The sequence below is a fragment of the Chrysochloris asiatica genome, unplaced genomic scaffold (assembly GCF_000296735.1).
Source record: "Chrysochloris asiatica unplaced genomic scaffold, ChrAsi1.0 scaffold00004, whole genome shotgun sequence".
Lineage (NCBI taxonomy): Eukaryota > Metazoa > Chordata > Mammalia > Afrosoricida > Chrysochloridae > Chrysochloris > Chrysochloris asiatica.
This window is the reverse complement of record NW_006408522.1, coordinates 23,097,603-23,121,218: the sequence shown is the minus strand read 5'-3', so window position 1 is coordinate 23,121,218 and position 23,616 is coordinate 23,097,603. Positions and strand designations below refer to the sequence as shown.

The 23,616-nt window shown below is 37.6% G+C and overlaps 1 protein-coding gene across 2 annotated transcripts in view; it reads right to left on the bottom strand.

The window, feature by feature from the left end:
• TRPM7 (transient receptor potential cation channel, subfamily M, member 7) overlaps nt 1–23,616 on the bottom strand; it is a 150,426-nt gene that overhangs the window by 3,769 nt on the left and 123,041 nt on the right. Inside the window, exons 29-38 of one of the 2 annotated variants that reach the window (XM_006831653.1) lie at nt 22,808–22,878; nt 21,193–21,227; nt 16,731–16,756; nt 9,973–10,023; nt 9,828–9,893; nt 9,004–9,287; nt 8,835–8,917; nt 8,478–8,683; nt 1,296–1,347; nt 1,085–1,191 (exon numbers count right to left, since the gene is read on the bottom strand). In XM_006831653.1, the coding sequence (XP_006831716.1) occupies nt 1,085–1,191; nt 1,296–1,347; nt 8,478–8,683; nt 8,835–8,917; nt 9,004–9,287; nt 9,828–9,893; nt 9,973–10,023; nt 16,731–16,756; nt 21,193–21,227; nt 22,808–22,878 (981 nt within the window). The remainder of the gene's footprint in view (nt 1–1,084; nt 1,192–1,295; nt 1,348–8,477; nt 8,684–8,834; nt 8,918–9,003; nt 9,288–9,827; nt 9,894–9,972; nt 10,024–16,730; nt 16,757–21,192; nt 21,228–22,807; nt 22,879–23,616) is intronic. The other variant, XM_006831654.1, reaches the window with a different exon arrangement.

Below are 23,616 nucleotides of genomic sequence, written 5' to 3'. Positions count from 1 at the left end.
GTCTGCAGGTGGGAACAATTTGTCATCACTAAGGACAGGCGGTGTGTCTCTGTAGGGTAAGCACTGGATTGTTAACTACAAGATCAGTGGTTCAAACCCACCAGCTACTCCTTGAGAAACTCTACATAAGATCACTATTAGTTGTAATCAACATGGAGGCACATAACTACATCAGGGCTGGGCACAGCTCTAAGTACTTTGCAAATAACAACTCATTTAAACAACAACAACTCTTTAATCCTCAAAACAGACTGACAAACTCTGTGCTGTAGGGACTCCCTGGAGCCAGGCACCCGAGTCCAAGCTCTTTACGATCCTATTACTGATCACAATGAGGGAAACTCTACATAAGATCGCTATTAGCTCATGGATGGGGGTGGTCACCTGTCATCTAAAAAAGTTCCAAAGGGGAGTCTGAGGAACACCAAAGGGTGAAACCATGAGTTTGTGCTGCAATTTGCAATTCAGTAAAAAGTTGTAATTCTTCAAATACAAAGAAAATACATTTGCTGTTTTGGTGGCTACTTCATGAAATACTCTGTACCTAATTCTTTTCCAGCCAACTTGGAAGTTTAATTATTTTCAGGTGTACGCAAATAGGCCGCTTCCCCTTGCAGGACACTCTCTGACCTCGACGTCTGAGTTCACAAGCTAACACTCCCTTATAGATGTCTGATCACTTTTATTCTTGATACTTATCACAGTCTTGTAACTGTCCGTAAACCCTGTAAGTACTCAACAGTCAACTAAAAAAAACACCACGACGGCTGGGACCACGTCTGTCTTGTTCACTATCACAGATTCAAAACCTAGATAATTCCTGGCATGCAACAGACTGATTAAAAAAAAATACTTATTAAATGAATGAAATTTGTTTTTATAAGTAATGACTGAAATCAGATGAATCTGCATTTTCCTGCTAATTTCATTTATAAGGAACAGCATGCATGTATGAGGGAGTTGCTGAAGTTGGCACAATGAGAGGTCAGTTCTAAATGAAACCTTGTGCATTTGGCCTTAAAAGGCATTACAGACACCAAGTCTGTCAATAGGTGTACAGTAGACTGATTTGTGAAATGTTTACCTGGAAGTTTAAGCTTTCTACAGCAAGAATTACAGTGATGTTTTGCTCTGAAATTTTTTATTGCATCTTCTCCTAGATTAGCTGGCCCAAAAACCATATCACAGGATCTGTGGAAATAGTTGTTTTTTTTTAAAAAAAAGAAACATAACTATGAAAGAATACAGTGAAAAATTATGAAAATGTCAATGAAATTGTTAAAACTCAGTATTACCTCTTTTCTTCTGCTTTTATCACAGAGGGATCAGTTAAATTTTCACCCACACCTATACATGTATACATGAAAAGATATACGTTACATTTATACAAACACCAGTATTTACACAATAAAAAATTCTGAGAGATTTTCTAGCACCATCAGCCACTACACTATTAAAAGATTCAAAAGAGTGTACAGTTTTTGTTATCAGGGGAATGTGTATTAATAGGGAAATAAAAGCCATGTTACACACCTCTACACTACAGAATATCATGAAACTATTAATTACTCAGATTTATGAATACTTTTTCTGTTACATATTTCTTCATCTTTTTCTTTTTTACATATAATATACCACGGGCGTCTTCTAAGTAATTACTATACTTGTTGTTACTGTTAGGTGCCATCAAGTCGGTTCCAACTCATAGTGACCCTGTGTAGGGTTTCCAAGGAGTGACTGGCGGATTTGAACCAACAACTTAATGGTTAGCAGTCCAGTGCTTTTCCTATGACGCCACACCAGAACTCCTGTAACTGATCAAACATGCAATCATGATGCATTGATGACTACTGGAGACTTGAATGTGAAGGTTGTACACAAAGAGGAAGTGGTATTAGTTGGGAAATATGGTCTTGGTGATAGAAATGATGCTGGAGATTCCATGACAGAAGTTTGCAAGACCTATGACTTACTCATTGCAAATACCTTTTTTAAACAACATAAAAGGCAAATATATACATGGACCTCACTAGATGGAATACAATAATCAAATGGTCTATATCTGTGGAAAGAGATTGTGGAAAAGCTTCATATCATCAGCCAAAACAAGGACAGGGGAGTACTGTGGAACAGACTGTCTATTGCTCATACACGAGTTCAGGTTGAAACTGAAGAAAATTCGAACAAGCACTGCTATTGCTGTTAAGTGCCATTGAGTCGGTTCCGACATACAGCGATCCTGTATAGGGTCTCTGAGGAGTGGCTGGTGAGGTTGAACCACCAACCTTGAGGTTCAAACCAGCCTTGCAGTAGAGTCCTTATCCTACAGCACCACACCAGGACTCAAGTGCTTGAGAGTCAAACTATGACCTTGAACATACCCCATCTGAATTTAAAACCAGATTTGATGCATCAGACACTAATGACTGAAGACCAGAAGAGCTGTGATGTGACATTAAGAACATCATATAGGAAGAAAGGAAAAGGTCAATAAAGAGAAGGAAAAGACCAAATGGGTAACAAACGAGACTCTGAAACTTGCTCTCCAGCAGAGATGCTAATGTGAATGGCAGACATGAGGAAGTAAAAGAGCTAAATAGAAAATTTCAAAGGGCAGCTTGAGAAGACAAAGTATTATAAATGAAACATGCAAAGACCTGGAGTTAGAAAGCTCAAAGGGAAAAAAACACTCAGCATTTTTCAAGTTCAAAGGACAGAAGAAAAAATTCAAGTGCAAACTTGCAATATTGAAGGATTCCATGGGCAAAATATTATATGATGCAGAAAGCATCAAAAGAAGATGGAAGGTATACACAATCACTGTACCAAAAAGAAATGGTTGATGTTTAACCATTTCAAGAGCCTGGTACTGAAGTCCAAGCTGTACTGAAGGTATTGGCAAAATATAGGACTCCAGGAATTGATGGAAACAAACTGATGCAGCAGTGGAGTACTCACTCATCTATGCCAAGAAATTTAGAAGATAGCTACTGGCCAACCAATAGGATACAGAAATCAGAAAATAGTATCATTAATATCACATGCAAGTAAGATTTTGCTGAAGATAATTCAAAACCAGCTGCAACAGTGTGTCAACAAGGAACTGCCAGAAACTCAAGCTGGATTCAGAAGAGGACACAGAACTAGGAATATCATAGCTGATGTCAGACGCATTTTGTTGGAAAGCAGATAATACCAGAAAGATGTTTATTTGTGTTTTATTGACTGCTCAAAGGCTTTTGACTGTGTTCATCATGGCAAGCTATATGCACTGGAATGGTATTCCAGGAAACTTAACTATGTGCATGAAGAACCTGTACTCAGACCAAGAGGCAGTTGTTTGAAGAGAACAAGGGGATATTGATTGGTTTAAGTTATGGAAAGGTATGTGCCAGGGTTTTATTCTTTCACCATACTTATTAATCGTTATGCAACTAATCCAAGAAGCTGGATTATATGAAGAGTGTGGTATCAGAAATGTATATGACACAAACTTGCTTGCTGAAAGTGAAGAGGACTTAAAATACTTACTGTTGAAAACCAAAGATTATGGGAAAGGTGTGATTCCTTCTCCTCCCTTCCCTCCTGCTCCTCCACTCCCCGAAGTGGCCAGAGTTGTGGCCAGCTCCCAATCTCATCCTCCGCCAGCGTAGACCCTGATCTCTGGGTGTTTGTTTTAAGTGATGTGGTGATGAGACACACCAGTGTGAGCCAGGGCCACTTGAGCCACTTTGGTTCCTGGATTCAGGAGGACTCCACTCCACAACTACAGAACTCGCAAAGACCAGACAGGCCAGCATCGCTGTTGTTGTTAAGTGCCGTGGAGTCAATTCCAATTCACAGTGATTCTGCACAGGATTTCCAAGAAGCAGCTCGTAGGTTTGAAACATCGAACTTCTGATTCCTGGTGCAGCGCTTATCCAAGTCAGGAGTCCAGAGATCAGCATTAGTCTAGCAGAAATCTTCACAACCAACCACCCTGCCACCAGCTGCCCCGCTGTGTTAACAGACACTGAAACCAGCTCCATCAAGGGTCTCCATGAACTACTTCCTGATTAAGTGCCATGACACATAGGACCTCCACCCAGGCCACTGTCACATCCCTCCTACACTGACTTCCTGAGCTCCTTGGCTGGCAGAAGCCCCCAGTTTGCTATTCTCAGGGTCCAACAGCTGCACTATTTTTTATTGCTGGTTTTTTTTCCCCCCTGTCATTGTTCTGTTGTTTTTGTTTACTCTTCTCCTCTTTCCATTCCCTTGAATTTTATTCTTTATATCTCTGCTTTTATTTATTTTTCTGCTTCTCATTTACCCACTTCCTGTCCATCTTTTCTATTTTTAGCTTATATATATATATATATATTTTTTTTTTTTTCCCCTTGTTGCTGTCTGTTTTTATTTTCTGTTTTGTTTTCTTGTCTGTAGTGGGGGTAAGATGTGGAATTTTCCTCTTTCCCATCTGACAAGGGGCAGTAACTGAGTCTATATAGCCCAGTCACAATCATACCTTCTGCATGCCTATCAACCTGCTGGCAAAAGTCAATAGGCGCTCTTACAGCACCCGACTAAAGGCAGACAGAGTCCATTACCAGTCAATCCCACCCTAAAGTTAGGTGCACATGTGGTGAGCGTAGAACAGTGTAGATGCTTCCATTCTCTAACTATATCCACAGGAGAGAGTTGATGATAGTTTAAGAACAGAACAACATACAATCATCAATTAAATACAAATATGACAGCGCCCCGGAGAGAACAGACAATTTTAGCTCACAAGAAGAAATAAGAGAGAATGGCTCAAACAAATGACCAAGATGCAGAGTCAGAAAATGTTTCTAAGGAAGAAAAGGTAATGGAACTAACTGAAAAGAATTCAAAAGAATATTTAGGTACCTTCAAATGATTGCCAGAAAGATCAAGGAAAGCATGGTGAACACAGAAAAAAACTTTAGAAAAATTCAGGAAAACACTACAAGAACAAAGAGATAAAATAAATGCAAAATTTTAAACGAAAAACCTGCAATTAGAAATCCAGAAGATTAATACTAAGAGTTCATAAATGGACAATACATTAAAAGGGCAAAGGAGTAGATCTGAAGTAAGACATGCATGAATTAGTGAGCTTGAAAATAAACCTCTTAATATTAGCATGCACAAACAACAAGGACAAAAAAACAACAACCAAAAAACATACAAAGCAAGCCTAAAGACAGGTGGGGCATCATGAAGGGTGATGGGAATTCTAGAACAGAAAGAGACAATATAAAGCACAGAGAAAATTGTCAGAGAACTGTTGGAAGAAAACGTCCCTAACAACATGGAAGATGAGAGTATAAACACACAAGAGGCAGAAAGAACCCCAAACAGGATAGATCCCCAAAGAAAACCACCAAGACCTCACCTCATAATCACACTTTACAAAACTAAAGATGAGAAAAAAATCCTGAGAACATCTAGGAAAAAACGAAGTTACCTATAAAAGAGAAATCATGCAGGCAAAAGAAGGCAATGGGATGGCATGTATAAAACTGCAAACCAGGAATCATATATCTAGCAAAGCTACCACTCAAATATGTCAAAATTTGGACATTTCTAGATAAACAGAAGTTAACATTAACATACATGGCAACCCCACCCAGAACTCAATCCAGATATTGGTGTTTACAAATGATATGGAGTCAGTTCTAACTCACAATGCCCCATTATAAGGTTCCCAAGAAGTGGCTGGTAGGTTTGAACCATCAACTTGGTGACTAGCAGTCTAGTACTGATCCTAAATATATAGAAGTACTTAAAGTAAAACAAACCTACAAGACTGGAACTAGATATCTCAATTTATAATAAAGTCAACTACAAAGCAAAAAGCATAGTGTAGATACAAAATTTCCAAATGACAAGTATGTCAAGTAGATTTCAAGACAAAACAGACTGCTTTAAATGGGGGAAATTAACAAATTACAGGGCAACCTCAAAGAAAATTAATATACTTTCACATCAAAAGAAAAAGAGGAAAATTAAAAAAAGATTTAGTAAACATTAACACTACAGAAAGGAAAATAAAACCCACAAACAAAATAAAGTCAATGTAGAAAATGATGGGGAAGAAACCAGCATTATCACAAAAACACACAGCGAAATGACAGCAATCAATTCAGACCAATTGATTATTATACTGAATGTAAATGAATTAAATGCATCAATTAAGAGAGAAATTAGATACAATGTTTAAGAATAATGATAAATCTGAAAAGCACATTACAACATGGATGAACCTGGGGGACATTATGTTGAATAAAACTAGTCGATTGCAAAAGAACAAATAAATATTGTATGAGACCACTGTAGTAAAAGTTACGAAAAGGTTTTCTTGATAAAAGAAACATTCTATGATGGTTACTGGGTTACTGGTAGGCATGGGAGTGAAAATTATTCACTGGTTAGAGGGTATAGACACACATGTTAACATGGGCGACAGGGCAGGCAATATACTAGGGGAAAATATACAACTATATATACAACAATACAAAACAAAATATATAGTAACAAAAACTATAGACCAGGGCAAGTAATATATAAATCAGCAGAGAAAAGATGAAGGTAGTGGGAGACACAGGGAGGACTGCAAGGGCTAAAGTGAACAGAGGTGAATACTGTGAACTGATGGTACATGAAGGGGATTGCAATCACTGTAATGAAGTGAAGTATAGGATTTGTTGAACGTAAAACTGATGATCTGCTCTGTAAACCTTCACTCCATTCACAACAGAAAGTTTAAAAAAAAGTGGGTAGGGAGCACCTCCACTGTGTATACCTTTTAATAAAAGTAAGCAACAGTAAGGAAGAATGGAAAAATGTAATTTATCCTTTCTATATCTCTATACATTTTAACTTTGTAGTAATATCTAACACATTCCTATGAAAAAAGGCTCAATGAACATACTGAATACATAGACCACCAAAATTAATTCTGCTTACTGAAAATAACCATTATTTTAATTAATTCCAAGCAGCTTAGACAAAATGTGTTTTAGCTTCACTTCCTATGCATGCTTGAAAGAAATTAAACGGCATTCATTTGAGCATATATTGTAATAAGGATTTTTAAATGTGATTAAGTTATTCTAACAGTATACATTAGTTTTCACTACATATATCACTTAATCATTTATATAAAATTATGAACTACTAACAAAAAGCATAGTTGTTTTTATGGAGATTTTCAGTCGTGAGCTGAATCAATACCAACTATTTGATTTTCAACAAATCTTTTATATTTGCTAGTATCTGTATAATGGAAAGAGTCAAAGTGATAATCATTTAACAAATTTTCTTAGGTGATTTAAACATCTAATTTGTATTTACATTTGCAAATAAGGCTGCTTTTTAGGGAGAAAAAATTTGGAAGCTAGATAGTAGAAGTATTACTTAGCCAGAGTTGGAAATGTGCTCTATTGAACTTTTCCTTGGCTCCTGCTGTGAAGCTGACTAGAATCTACTCTAGGGAAAGCCAACCTCTCTCCCAGACACCATATCTTTTTGATCCTTTTTACATAGGATATTGTTGCTTTTGTGTGTCAGAGTCCATTTCAACTCAGTGACAGTGACATGTATGATGGAGTATTTAACTGCCACATAGGGTTTCTTAGTTTATAATATTTATAAGAGCAGACTGCAAGGTCTTTTCTCCTACAGAAATGTTGATGAGTTCAAACTGCCAACTTTCAGTTAGCAGACAAGCACTTAACTACTGTGCCACCATGGTTCCTTACATATATGCTAGAGTCTGCCTAAAAAGATGGCTAGAATCAATCTCCCCTCCTCTACTGTCAAGTGCAGGGTCCTTGTTAACTGCCTTGACCTGGGGGATGTGACTGAATGGCTCTAGGCCAGTTCACGGACCTAAGCTGAGACCACCATGCTGTGAAAAAGGTCAAGCTATATTAGCCCACATGGAAAGTCACTGGGACAAAAACTAAGGAATTCAACTGACAATGAACCGAGACCTCATAATATGAGTCTAATCAAGCTAGGTCACCAAGTTTCCAGCTAGTTAATTCCTCCCAGGGACACCACTGTCCAAGTTCTTAGCCACCTAAGTGTAAGCAAATAAAACAGTGGTTTTTAAATTTGCAGTAATAGATATAAACATCAGGAATAAGGGAGATAACTTGCTTTTGTGTTAAAGGAAATGTTCTTTATATTTTAAAAAGACTGAAGGCTGCATGTGTAAAGTGTTGAATGGGAGGTCTCTCATATTTTTGGTTATCAAAACATATGTAACTCCTTAAACAACAACCAAAGACAGTCAGATCCTCCTGTTTAGGGCCCTCCTGGCTATATGCTATGGCTGTGAATGACTTGCTTTCTTAAATACCTTCTACATATCTGTAAATTAGCAACTTCCTATATTATCATTCATATCATATGAATAGTTGAGAATTTACTGCACATTTTCACCTTAACACTGTTAATAAATTTACCTTGCAAATCAAGTACCAGTAACTCCCCTCTTGTATATTCATAAGTCCAGTGGCTAAAGGCTAACATGATCTCTTCCAGCGTATTAGTTGGGATAATCTCATCACCATTATTATTGTTATATTTTCTAAATTCTCCAGTCATACACTCTTCCACAGCAAACCACTGTCCTGCTGAATGGCAATACAGCAGGAAAACTTCAAGGAACCTTAAGGGAAATAATTATAGATAGTATTGTCATTTTGTTAATAAAATTCTAATTGATCAGATATTATAGAAAATAAGTATATAATTAAATATTCAGCATTAGTCATGAAGAACAAAAGAGACCACTAGCCATAGAACACTGAAAGATTTACCTTGGAGAGTATGGTATGGATTTGGGTTTCATTTGGTTGAAGGCAAATGTGAGCTTTTGTGCTGCTCTCTGTTGCTGAATTTCCTACAATCAGCAGATTGGAGAAACATGTTAAATGTTTAAGCTAAGTTCAAATTATGGTCCACTGTAATACATCAACTAGCACTTACTCTGAGACAGAGATGCAGAACTGTGTCTTCTTTATAAATACTTGACCATGTGTTAACCACTTCAGGAAGGAAAGATTTGATGATATAAAGCTGCCCTGATTTGAGGATATCATGTTCTGACCAGGAACACTGTACCTTGACAGCTCTTCGTAAACCTCCTCCCATCTCCTCTTTACTTAAAAATTCTATTTTGGCACAGAGGCCTAGCTGTGACCAAGAAGACATGCTGTTATTTAGTATGTTGGGAGAACTCTCTTCCAAGCGATACACAGTGACAAGCTCACCTGCAAATGAATGGACACATTTTATGTTCAAGTTATGATTTCAAAATTGACAAAGTAGAATAAAACTTGGCAGGTATGTCTAGTTAGGAATAGATAAGATGACCAAGTTATAATTTTATAAAAAGAGGTTGAAGAGCAGCAAAGGCTACGAAATCAAGAATATACTGCCACAGTACTTGAATTCATGTGTATTTAGTTTTAGTAAGTAATGGGCATTTTCAAAAGTCTGAACATTTTAGAGAAACACTTTTAGAAAGAAACTATAGCCTTGGAAACCCTATACAGAGTCGCTATGAGTCGAAACCAACTCCACAGCACATAACAACAACAACCATGGTTATGCCAGAATAGAGGAACTCAGCACTTAAAATCTCTTCATTCTATGTGTTTATGCATAACTGACCTGGGCAGTACTTAGCCTACTGAAGAATTAAATGAAATGGACACATCCTAATGTGGTCCTTCTTGTTACTGCCCCAGTCATACTAAATAAATAGTTAGAAACCCAGTATTAGCAAGAGGTACTTTAAAAAAACTTACCTCTTGGAGGCACAGGTGTGAATGGAATGCTCAGCGATAACCTCATTAAGTTATTTCTTTCCACAGCTGCATGAAAATGAGAGAGAAATAATAAAATACCTAAAAGTCCAAAATACTACTAAACTGTTTTTCCAATATTACTGACCTGAATAATAGTAATTTGTATCCATAACTGGCTTAAATGGAGAAGCGAGACCTAAAATAAACAAATGAGACCCTCTTAGAAGAACCAGCAAACAATTTTTGCTCAGACATTACCATATCATCATCAACTTAAATCTTTCACGTTTCTTCTTGTCATACAAATAACACATCATAAAGCATGTCCACTCTGAGCTAGCTCACCTTCCTCACTAGGTCACATTAGCGATCGTGTACACTTAGGTATCTGGACAGGAAGAGGCATGTGACTCACGTTTCTCTCTCACTCTCACAGACTACATTCTTTTCATATGGTTCCACTTGGGGTGGGACTGGGACCTGTGGCCACGCAACCATTTGAGCAGACTTACAGAACTATCATTTTTTTCTTTTTTCTAAATGTTTTGTTGTGAATTATGTGGGAAAACATTAGCTTTACATTCATCCTATCGTATACCGTTGCATTGCCACGGTTACAATCTATCATTTTTTCTTACAGGTATAGGTTCCTAGAGGTGATCTTTTAGGATGTGAAGCGTATTTTTTAAAAAAGGGCTTATTTCCCCACCCCTAAATTATGTGTGATATAATTTAGAGGTGGGGAACTCTGGTAGCATAGTGGTTACGAATTGGGCTGCGAACCTTAAGGTCAGCGGTTCGAAACTACCAGCCGCTCCGCGGGAGAAAGATGAGGCTTTCTACTCCCGTAAAGATTTACACCCTAGGAAACCCTGTACAGGGTCGCTATGGGTCGGAACCGACTCGACGGCACTTAACAACAACAACAAATTATGTGTGAGGACTACCATTAGCAGCAGTATGAAGAGATAAAGATGAAACGTATCTGCTACATTGCTAGATTTCTAGAATGTAAATACGAAGGAACCTACTGTCTGGTGGGAGAAGAAATTAAGTCAACAGTTTTAATACTATTATGATACATATTATATGCATGTGCGAAAAGTATGACAATGGAATAACCTATGGAAGAGGATTACCTAATGCTTTATAGTTCAGAAATGGTCAAGTTGAAGGCAGTTTCACAGGAAGAGAAGTATGGGAGGTAGGGATGTGTTCTGGGCAACATTTTTAGATGTTAAAGTGTATGTTCCACTTGGGATAAAGAAAGTAGTTTAGTATGAATGCTGTTGTTGTTAAGTGCTGTAGAGTCAGTTCCAATCCACAGAGACCCTGTATGAGGTTTCCGAGGAGTAGCGGGTGAGTTAGTTCAAACTAACCTCACAGTTCAAACTAACCTTGAGGTTGAGTGGTCAGGATGGTAGTTTTTTTTTTAAGGTTTTTATTGTGGATTGGGTGACAGTTTACAGGGCAGATCATCAGTTTTACATTGAACAAATCATACACCTTGTTTCATTACAATGATTATAATCCCCTCCATGTAACATCAGTTAACAGTATTTCTCTCTATTCACTTTAGCTTACTTAAAAATCAAAACAAAAACAAACAGCGAAAAAAAACCCCACCACTCAGACATATACAATAATTTACACCTCCAAAGGGCACATTCTACAAGTCTGCCGCCTGGCCACCAGCTCTTAGTCCCTCTGTTCCCATGAATCTAGTCCTCAACTGCTCTCTCTCCATGTCCCCATCTCTGCCTCTGTCATCTGTTTCTCTGGATAAGGTCCCGCATTCTGCCTGTGCTCTTCTCACTTGATGGTCCTCAGATCCTCTGTTTTCAACTGTAAGATTAACCACTCCCGTTTTTGTTGCAAAACTTCTACCTTTACAACTATGACAATTGCAATTAGTCATAACAATTACTATTGAATCATATGAATCTTATCCCCATCTCTTTTCAGTAGACCCATCTAGACAAGATGAAAACTATTCAGTAGGGACTCTTTCTCCCCCTACCCATACTCTTAAACTACACTCCCTCTTGAAAACTTGTAAACCAGTCACTTTGTGCTTTTATCACCCCCTCATTTTAGGTAGCCAATGTCTAAGTTGCCTGTCCCTATCTACCCTGTGTACAGAGGCGATAGCATTGATACTTGATGTGAAGACTACTTCCCTCTCTGTTGGTATTTAGAGTTACTACCTCCATGAGTATAGGTCAGGTTCATCAAATTGTAGCAATTTACCCTTATTTCCTTTATCAAAAAAATTGTTTATTTCTTGTAATCTTCCTCTAGTCAAATTCTAATTATTAAGCCATTGAGGCTAAGTCAAATGGGTACTGTCTGCAAGTTCGTGTGTTCTTGTGCATCTCCCCTCACTTCGTATCAGCTAGATACTTCACTCTTGGCTCTAGCCCTCTGTCACTATGTCCTTGTCCATGGGCTCAAGTGTCCCCAGGCCTCATCACACTTTGGACCAACCAGCCCTTCCTCTTCTCTCTCTCATCTACAGATCAACGGAACTCAATGGACTGTGATTGAACTCTGCCCGTTTCTTCATTGCTGACTTTCCCCTCTTCTACTCACCAGTAGATCAATGTGATCACCAGCAAGCTTACATGACTGTTCGTGTGTTCCCTTTGAGTTTCAGTCTTAAAGGGGAGTTTGTCCTGAAGGAACTTGATTGCTTGCCTTGATGTCTTCCTGGTAAACAAGTTTGCTTATTCTTGTAGTAGCCAGTCATGCTGACATTTTTGTTTTGGGTTTTTCCTGATGATCTTTGAAAATGTATCTTCTGTTGCTCTAGCTGTTCCAGGTTGGTCTCTTATCCTTGCTAGTGGGAAAGTCCGAATTCATAATGTTCTGGATGGGACTCAGGATTACAGCTAAGGATACTTAGGTATTCTAATCAGTTATAGGCTGAAGATGGGCTTATAAGCTTTCTGTAATCATGTTTCACAACATTCCTTTCTATCCTACTCAAGTCTCTATAATAGTAGGCAAGGGAAACCAGTATTCATAAGACTGTCAAGCATTTTAGTATTACTTTCCCTCTTCAAACTATGTCTAGATCCCTGTATCACAGAGCCCTGTTGTTCCAAGGTTGAGCATGCATCACTATTTACCTCTGTCCCACTTAGTCCATGCAAACCTATCTATCTTGTTCTTCCAACTCCTCCCCCTTTCTTGTATTGCCCACCCCAACACCCAAACTAAACCCCCTACCGCAACCCCACTGTTGTGATTACCTTATATCCCATTAACTTTCCCCCCATTTAAAACAGTCTATTTTATCCTGTAATCTATCGGACCTTCTTACCACCTGGATCTCTGTTCATCTGTTTACCTTCTTTCACCTTGTAATTGTTTTGATCATAGACTGACCTCCTAGATCCTGTGTTCTTATAATTTAATTCTGTTCTTGACTCTTCCATTTGTTGATTAAGTTCAGGGTGATGCTGCCATGTACGTCATTCTCTGGTTGTTGTCTGTTCTTGTTGGTTCTCAGTCCACAGAACTTCCTTGAAGATGTTTTTCATAGCAAAGTAGGCTTTGGAAAAATCCCTTAGCTTCTGTTTATCCTGGAATGTTGTGATTATACTGTCATATTTGATTGACAGCTTTGCTGGGTAGAGGAATCTTGGTTGGCGTTTTTTTCTTTCAGGGTTTTATATATGTCTGCCTATTGCCTTCTTGCCTGCATGGTTTCTGCTGAGAGATCCAAGCTTAATCTACTTGTTTGCCTTTGTATACAATGCTTCTTCTCTTCCCTAGCTGTTTTCAGGATTCTCTTTTTATCTGTGATTTTGGAGAGCCTGATTATGCTATGTCTCGGTGATTTTCTCTTGGGGTCTAACCTTCTTGGGATTCATCGAGCTTCTTCAATGTTTATCTTTTCACTTTTCAGGATGTTATAGAAATTTTCTTCCAGTAGCTCTTCAATTATCTTCTCTCTGGACTTGTGTGATTCTTCCTGTTCTGGAATGCCAATAACTCAAGTTATTCTTCCTTCATGTTGTCCACATGTATTTTAAGACCTTCTTCAGATTTTCTCATCCTTTTTTCTGCTTGCTCTTCAATCTTAGTGGTATTGAGAGATAGGAACTCCAGTTCAGTAGCTCTGCCTTCCATCTCTTCAATTCTACTCTTTTGTCCTTTCAGTGTATTGTGTATTTCTGATATCCTATTATTAATCTTTTGAACCTTTCAGTAGGTTTTGAATTGTTTCCAATGCTGTATCTATCTTATTTGATTATTCCTATAGAGCTTTTCTGACTTCTTCCTTATTTTTCTGAACTCCATTGCATAGTGTTTTGATACATTTTATAATCATTTTTCTGAATTCCTTCTCAGGCATTTCCAAGGCCTGCCCATCTTCCAGTATGGAGTGTAGGTCTACCTCCAGCTCATTTGCCTCAGTTACTTTATCTCGTTTCTGGACATGTGCTGATATGGTTCTCTGCTTCTGTTTTTTGGGCATATTCAGGAGTTACCTGTGGCCTTAATACTTAGATGGGTGTGTATTTTGGTATTTTTTTTTATGCTTTCTGATTGCCTCCAGGTAGATGTGATCAGGAGATGGGCTTTCCTATTTACTCTTCTTTCTGAGAAATTTCAAGATGCCACTGTTGTTTGTTGTGACGTAACTCAGGATTTAATTTTTAGCCTGTTTCCTTGTCCCTCTCCACAATACCCGTTCAGGCCTTTTTCCTAGTGATAAACAGTTCAGGGCGGGCTGTGGCCATTTTGCACTGCCATTTTTACTGCCATTAAGTAGAAACTGTCACTTTAAATTTCAAGGAGATCTGTGTGCATGTGTAGTAGAAAGCTCCAGGGGTGGGGGTGGGGTGTCTACTGGCTTAGGCACTTCCTCTAGTCACTAGACTGGAGGTGCGCAGACAGCAAGAGACCAATGAACAGACACAAACACAAAAAAGGATGTCCACACCTTTATCTCCGTGGTTCTGTCACGTGTCCTTGGCTGCTCTGATTCTACCCCTGCTCTGTCTTGCCTAAGATGGTGGGTCCAGGAGCAGCTGAGTGTCTTGAATTAGAAAGCAAAGGATTTCTTGCTTCTGCTACAAATTTCCCTAGCTGTAAGCCTTCCAACCTTCTAAATATTCCTTTGTATGTGGTTCAGAGTTCTGGTACCATCCCCTGAGCCTGCTTGGTCCAGTCTTCTGTGTTATTGCTGATGGAGCTCCTCACTGCAAGCTGTCTACCCGATCTGCCATCTTGTTTGTCCTCTCAGGATGGTAGTTTTTAATACCAACTGAACTGTCAACAAAGGACCCGTGGAACTTTTAAAAATACACCCAGCCACATATAACTCTAAAATACTCAAATTCTTTAGATGTATCACCTAATAAAGGATTCTCTGTAAGTGATGTGGATATTCAGCCATGGCTGCAAAAGAAGGGAATCCCAAATTGCACTGCTGGGTAACACAAATGATTAACGTGCATTATTGCTACCCAATAAAGGTAGGAAATTAGAGTTCATACAGAGGTGTGGCAAAACTTTGGAGCACACTTCTAGCTCTGACACATACAGGGTCAGTTTGAGTCACAGTCCATTCAATGGTAACTGTTTGATTGTTAAGCAGCATGCTAAGGAAAGATGCTTGATTTTACCCAAAGATAGAAAAACATAAAGCAGAGGAGTGGCATGATCCTATCTGTCAGAAGACTAATTTTGGTGGAAGTACAGAAGATTGGAAATTAAGCTAGAGGAAGAAGTCTAAACTGGCACCACTACTTAAAATAACTTTTTGGCAGTAATTACTAAAGATAAACTTAAGCATCCTTGTCAACCCAGCAATTCCACGCTGAGATATATGTCCAATGGAAAATACATGTTTTTCAAACAATATGTATATAACAATCGGAGGCTGGAAATTATTGAAATGGCTATCCAATAAAAGATGAATTCAATATATTTACACAAGGAAATGCTATATAGTAGTAACAATGCACAAACTACCACTTTGTATACACAGCAATACTGATACATTTCATAAGCATATATTAAGGGGTCAAAGTAAGATACAAAAGAGTACATAATGTCTAACTCCATTTATGTTGTTGTTAAGTGTCATCAAGTCGATTCTGAACCATAGCGACCATGTACAGGGTTTCCAAGGCTGTAGATCTTTATGGGAGCAGAAAGCCTCATCTTTCTCCCGTGGAACAGCTGGTAGTTTCGAACTGCTGACCTTAAGGTTCGCAGGCCAATTCGTAACCACTATGCTACCAGAGCTCCATTTATACATGGTACCAAAACAGACATAAAACTAATCCATGGTGTTAGTTAGGGACGAAGGTTTACTATACAAGAAGGGGCAGAAAAGAATTGGAATATTGGTAATATTTATGATCTGGGCATTGAGGTTACATGAATCAGTATGTTAACTTTGGAGGATTCACTAAGACACAGGCTTATGAACTGTCTTTTTCTGTGTGCATATTTAAAATAAACTTCAAGAAAAAGTTGAAAAAAAGAAGTTAAACAGAAAGCAAGATTGGGTTTTGGTGGTAATAGTGGGCATGTCTACAGCTATTTTAAGAGGCAAGTGCAACAGGATATTATGAGTGAAAGAGCAAGGTGACCAAGAATTACTTTTTTCAGGTATCATCTATCTGAAGAATACTATTCACTAAAAAGCAGCTGAGTATTGGGGATGAATAGGTGGGGGTGACAATAAAGAGATTATCATTCCTAAAGTGAGCTGGCATTCATGAAAACATCTATATTAAAGGAAAACTGTTTGAGGAAAGGACTTTCAACACTTTGGCCCTTCTAAAAGATTAATTCTAAAACTCCTTACCTAGAATAAAGTGGTAGTAAAGGTCACATATGATTCTCAATTTTCCCATGGAATGTACCATATGGACTTACCATTTAATGTTCCTTCTTCAGATGGCCTAAAGAAACACGCAAAAAAGACAGTGTAAATGTTACCACAATTTAGTTGAGGCTGCTGTTGTTGTTAGATGCCTTGGAGTCAGTTCCGGCTCACAGTGATCCTGTGATAACAGAATGAAACACTCCCCAATCCTCAGTCATCCTCATAATCAGCTTAGTGTTTAAGCCTGTTGACGCAGCCACAATGCCAACTAATCTGGTTGAGAGTATTCCTCTTTTTCACTGCTTAGGCTATCATTTAACTTTTTGATTTTTGGACATTATCATGGTAATATTAACAAATGGTTAAAGACATTCTGAGACTCGGATTCAATTTTGTTTAAATACTGGCCATTTCCAAAATAAGCTAGTACCAAATCCACACATAGAATACCTATGCATTTACTTTATCAGCAACATATCTCCAAAATAAGACTACATAAATAATATCAACAGTTGGATGCCAAATTGAAGGCTCAATACTAATAAAGTAAAATATTTCAAGATTTCTTTATTTGTGGAGATTCCTTTCAGTACTATAACAATGTCTTGGGCAACAAAGAATTTAGAGAACAGAAAATAGAGGTTATTTTGCAAAACTCAATTTCCGATGCAAAAAATATTTCCCCAATGCTGAATATATTTATAAAAAATGTTATTAACACCAAGTGGATACAGCTCTTTTTTAAAAAAAAAAAAACATGGATTCAAGTGTCAGAGAGACAAGTAGAGTAGAAGGCAAATGGAATGAAAATCAAGAATGATGGTTCAGAGGCTTATCTCTTACAGATGGGTTTGCTTAGGACTCAGACTACCTGGATCTAGGAGCAGAGGACCTTGGAAGTCTCCTTGCTCCTCATATATTCTATCTGAAGCTGACTTTTTCTCTTGACTTTTACTAGGAATTTATTTTATATTGAAATATTTTGATCTTAGCATAAGCTTTGGAAGAGCAAACAAAAATGGATACATTTGAAATTGGTGTTGAAGAATACTGAATGAAACATGGACTACCAAAGGAATAAACTAATCTATATGGGAAGGAGTACAGCCAGAATGCTTCTTATAAGCAAGGAGGGTGAGATTTCATCTCATGTACTTTGGACATGTTATCAGGAAGGCCCAGTGACTGGAAAAGGATAACCTCAGTAACAGTAGAGGGTCAGTAAAAAGAGGTAGACTCTCTCTTATATGGACTGACACAGTGGCTGCAACAATGGACTCAAATACAATTGTGAGGCTGGTACAGGACTGGGCAGTGTTTTGTTCTGTTGTATACAGGGTCACTAAGAGTTGGAAGCAACTCAGTAGCAACGAACAACGTAATAGCATAATACTCCTGTCTTCTGTTAATTAATCACTTTATTCCCCCCAGCACTCAAGGATTGCTGACCAGCTCCACATTCTAAGCACTTCTATGCATCAGGATTTTGCAGGACAGCATTTAAGATGCCTGAATTAGCATCAAGTATCAAATTTTTTTTTCCATGTCACCTTTTCTTTTTAAAATACTTTTTTATGATTTGAGCATAAGTTTATAGAGCTAATTAGTTTTCCATTCATACATAATTTGGTTCATGATACTGACTGCAACCCCCACGTTTTAACAGCATCTTTGCCACTTCCTTCCTGTTTCCATGCATCTTTCTTCCCTATCCTTTCCTATCTTCTTAGCTTTCTCCTGGGGCAAACGGTACCCTTTTGATCATGGATGGTTGTGATTGTTCTGTGGAGTATGTACCTCCCAGGTGTTACAGTTTACAAGCCCTTATGGGCTTGTCTATTGTTTGGCTGAAGTTGAGCCATAAGGGTGAGTTCAGTTTCAGCCTTGAAGCAAGTCTAAGGGCCATAGTCTCAAGGGTTATACCAGGTTCCATCAGACCTTTAAGCCTTTTTGGTCTTTTTTATGATTTTGAGCTTTGTTCTACGCTTCCCTCCCCACCCCCCCAATACACACTCTATCCAGGACTTTCTATTGCGATACCTATCATCATTGTGGTATCAGTCAGGTACCATCTAGTTTCTCCAAATGGGGAGAGACCAATAGTTGCACTTTAGGATGGCTGACGGTAAGCTTTTAAGATCCCAGTTGCTTCAAGTACCTATTCTTTATCCTATGGATTTTGTTATAAAAGACTCTTAAGAAGGACTGAAATTAAGTTAAGTCTTCCAAATGCCATTCAGGGTCAGGATACCCAAACAATTTAAACAGCTTCTTATCTAATATGGTACCTGTCCTGAGTTTTCTTTTCAGTATAAGGGTAAGTCAAAATGTTACAGAATCACAGAAATCCTTACTAAACAAATACATAAAAATGTGAAGAAGCTAGTGTTTCTCATATTCTCCAGCCAGGTCTATACACTTCTGAAGGCGGTGTTTTCCATCTCTCTAAAATTTTTCCCCTAAGGAGTCCTGGTGGCACTGTATGATAAGCACTGGACTGCTAACCACAAGGCAGGCAGTTCAAACCCACCAGCTGTTCCTGGAAAACCTTATGCAGGTTTACTATATGTAAGAACCACGTGACAGCACTTAACAACAATCCCTCCAAAGAAATGTCTGAACGCTTTAAATGATACCATGGCAAGACAGCGATCTTGGTATCCTCAAGGGACTCAAATGATATTTCTTTGAAATGTTCTTTGGGTTTGGGGACAAAAAGATGTGGATGTGGCAAGGTTTTCCAATGAAATTCTTTTAGGAAAACCCTCTAAGAATGAGCAAGTGCATTGCTGTGATTAAAAAAAAAAAAAATTAAACACTCCTCAGTGCAAAAACTTCACTGCCCTTTTTCTCACCAATGCACTTTTCCATTTTAACATTTCTTCCTAATAAGCCCCCATGAACGCTCTGTGCTCTTTGAGAAAATCTATCAAGTTTATCCCGAGTCCCAATACACAATCTTCATAACCTCTTGAGCTGACCTCTCTGCCTTGAATATACTTGGCCAAGCGGATCCCCTTAGAAGCCTTGCTTTCATTGGACCTTGCTTTCTGGATGATACTGGTAAATCCAAGACTCATCCCCAGTTATGATTCGTTCCATAAAATCATATTCATTAGTATTGATCTTGCTTGAAAGACTGATAGCAAGATCAGTATTCTGAGTTACCTGATCATTGCGCAACACTTTTGCCTTCCATCAGGTCAAAAGGTTGCTGAGTGGGCCAAATATTTGCATAAAATTGAAAATGCCAAACCAATCAAGTGAGACCCAACTATAATAGCTGTCACATCAATGGTTAATTCTACAGTCTTCTTCCACCATTTTTTGACATCTGCCACAATATATTTGTTGGGGCTGATGGTATTCCTGCCCTTGGCTGATTTATGAGGTCTTCATGACCTTCCTTATAATGCTCGATCTATCTAAAAACTGTTGTTTTGTGGGGGCAACATTCCTACACAGTTGTTGCAAAGCTTTAATGATTTGGGAAGATGTCCCTTTGAGTTCTGTTCAAGTCACCCTACATTACTGAGAAATGTCTGCTGCCAGCCACTGATCACAGACACATATTTAAACACATTTTGTTTGGAATACACCCATGCCATATGTGAACTGGAACTCTAGTTGTTGTTAAGTGCGATTGAGTTGGTTTTGACCCATAGTGATCCTGTACAGGGTTTCCGAGGAGCAGCTGCTGGGTTTGAACTGCCTAACTTGTGGTTCAAACTCACCGTACAGCCCAGTGCATTACCCTGCAGAGCCACACCGGGACTCTGGAATACCAGTAGCAAGACTTTTTGACTCACCCTCACAATTCACATCAATTTCTTATGTGCACAAGAGGGAAAAACACTACAGAGTATACAATGTTGATAAGTGCTGTTGAGTTGGTTCTGACTCATAGGGATTATGCATAGGGTTTCCCAGGAGCAGGTGATGGGTTTGAACCACTGACCTTATGGTTAGCACTCCTGTACTTATCCTATAGCACCACACCAGGAATCCAAATTATAAAATAATTCCCCTACAAATTGATTTCTTTTTTCAAGTAGTCCCTATCAGCACCATACTACAATCAAATAAGTGTCAAAACAAGTTATTTTTTTTATTGTTCTTCAGAATTCTAAAATACTTTCAACACATCAAAGAACTTTCCAAAGGCAGATGCCAAGTTTCCTGACTATAATTAGAAGAGAAGTTATGTAGTGTGAAACTAAGTCTCAGACAGCATACTTAAGTAAATTTATTTAAGAGCAAGGCGGAAACAGAAGTAATAAAACCCTAACTAATCATTGTACAGAAGATGGCAGTAGATAGAGTTCTAATTATAGTAAAACTATACAAATTTAAATTTATACTTTATTAATAAATGCAAAGGTAAGAGACGCCAGAATAAATAATTACTACTCACAGATAAAGGATCATTAAGGAGATAATACAAAGGGAAGGAAAAATGACAATTTTAGTAACTGATATTTTTCAGGCTAAGGATGAAGAAAGCTTACTTACATTTGTCTGTTTGATGGTTTATCTTGTAACCAATCCTTTAGCAAACAAACACAAAAAACAAGAAGAAAAAATTTCTACATGAAGCATAACTGTGTATTCCTATTTAGTTTCTTATAGTATGTTTTAAGAATGAAAGGCTGAAAAGTAAGTTAAGAAATCCTTGTTTCACAAAACTAATTAATAAATTAACTTAACAACCATATAGCTATTGTTCCATAGGTTGAAATAAAGAAATTTCATGACTGTTATTTCCTACAATATAATCTTAGTCTTTCTATAGTCCTTATCTGTCAGTACTTTAAAATTCTTAACTGTTTCTAGTGAATTTTATTGTCTTAAAATAAACATTTATATACTTTCAAAATCACAGTTAAGTATAAACAGGAAAATTTAAATTATGTAAATTTTGAACACTCAAAAGATTTACTCTGCCCTTTTGTAATATCTCCAGATGCGCTTTATTTTTACTTCCCTTGTTTGAGATTCATGAGTCCTGAATTTAAATCTTTATGCATTTCATCATTTTGGAGAATTCTAATAAATTCATCATATCTGCCAATTTCTATCTACTCTTTTAATAAGCAGAACAGCTTCCTTTTAATGAAATTTTATGTTGTTACAGGAGCTGGGTGACACTGTGTTGGTATTGGGTTGCTAATTTTAAGGGTGGCTGTTCAAATCAGAGAAAGATGAGGCTGTCTGCTCCTGTAAAGAGTTTGTCTTGCAAACTCTACATAGGGTCACTTCTAGTCCGAGTCAACTCAATGGAAATGGATTTTTTTTTTTTTTTTTTTTTTGGTAAATTGGGTGTATATGTAATAAGGGCCTATCTTGGTTGTGTGACTTGATTCTTAGGAGTTTTATAATTGGCATTGTGAGCCTATCTTCAGTGGGGCTTCTTCTGTGGCAAACTTATACAACTTATACTCAAGAAAGGCCCCTAATAAGAACTTATTACTGTGAAATTTTGTATTCACCAGTTCCCTCTCTCCATTGAAATAATTAAAAACAAACAAAAAAGCTACCTCCTTATACCAAACAGATACACTGCTGAATATCAGCTAATATATTCTTGATGAATCATGATTATTATGAGTACTAATTTCTACATTTGACTATAAGGAAGCATATTTTTTTCCCATCTATTTGTTTTGGTTGCCAGTGTCTGCTTTTAAAGGATAATGCAAATCAAAAATTAACATTTGACTGGGAATGACTTCACATAATTAGTTTTAACTCAGATACAAATTTCTGCCTAGTTATTACTACAGGAAGAAATCCTTTTCTAGAAATGTTACTATATACTGATGTTAGTTTCCTAAAGGTAACATTTTTTGAAAGCTTGACATAATCTCAAATGAAATTCATTTTATGAATTTGATTTTGCTGTTGTTAGTTACGCTGATTTGATTGAGACTCGTGGCAACTCCCATGTGCAGAACAGAACTGTTCTACAGGTTGCCTTTCAGAAGAACACCAGGCCTGTCTTTCAAGGCACTGCTGAGTGGGTTCCAACTGCCAACCTTCTGGCTAGCAATAGAGGCACTTAAGCATTATGTCACTTGGCATTTTATTTTACAATATGCATATATTTGCTTAATAGAAATATACAGACCGGTAGTAAGGCTGCTTTGGAATCTACTTCATGAGTTTCTTCTGCAGATAGCCTTCTACTGCTGCTTTCTACTGAAAGAAGGAAAAAAAGTTGAACACCAAACATTTTTGAATACCAGCCAAACACAAAATGTTTGGAAGACTTTTTGTATAATTCATAAAAAAATTTAATGAAGAAAACTTCTCCAAAACACTGTGCAGTGAAAAATTAAAGGTGAAGAATAACATGTATTAGTGTGCTACATTTCTTGTAAAAGATGAGATGCAAAAAAGACCTTATAGATTACACATATATAATGAAAACTCTGGAAAGGTGAACAAAAACAGTAGTGATTATGCATGAAGTCTGTGCGAGAAGACTTTTCAAAATATGTATGTGCATTTTTTATATAGCACTAAATAGATTCACAAGGAGCTCTGGTAACGGTATGATTACGAGTTGGGCTCCTAGTCTAGTGGTTAGCAGTTCAAAACTACCAGCCCTTCTGTGGGAGAAAGATGAGGCTTTCTGCTCTCATAAAGATTTATAGCCTTGGAAACCCTATACAGGGTCATTATGAGTCGGAACCAACTCCACAGCACATAACCACTAACCATAAATAAATGCATTAGCTATTCTTAAAAAGTTAAAACTGTAAGAACATATTGAATAAATGACTATACCAACGAAAACACTACAGATGTACGTGTAAAACCTAAATTCAAGACTTTTTAAAACAACCTGTCTCTATGTTTTATCTTTATGGACAAAACAATTTGTAAAAATATCCGAATGTTAAGATTAAATGATTAGTCTAGACTATAGTGGCA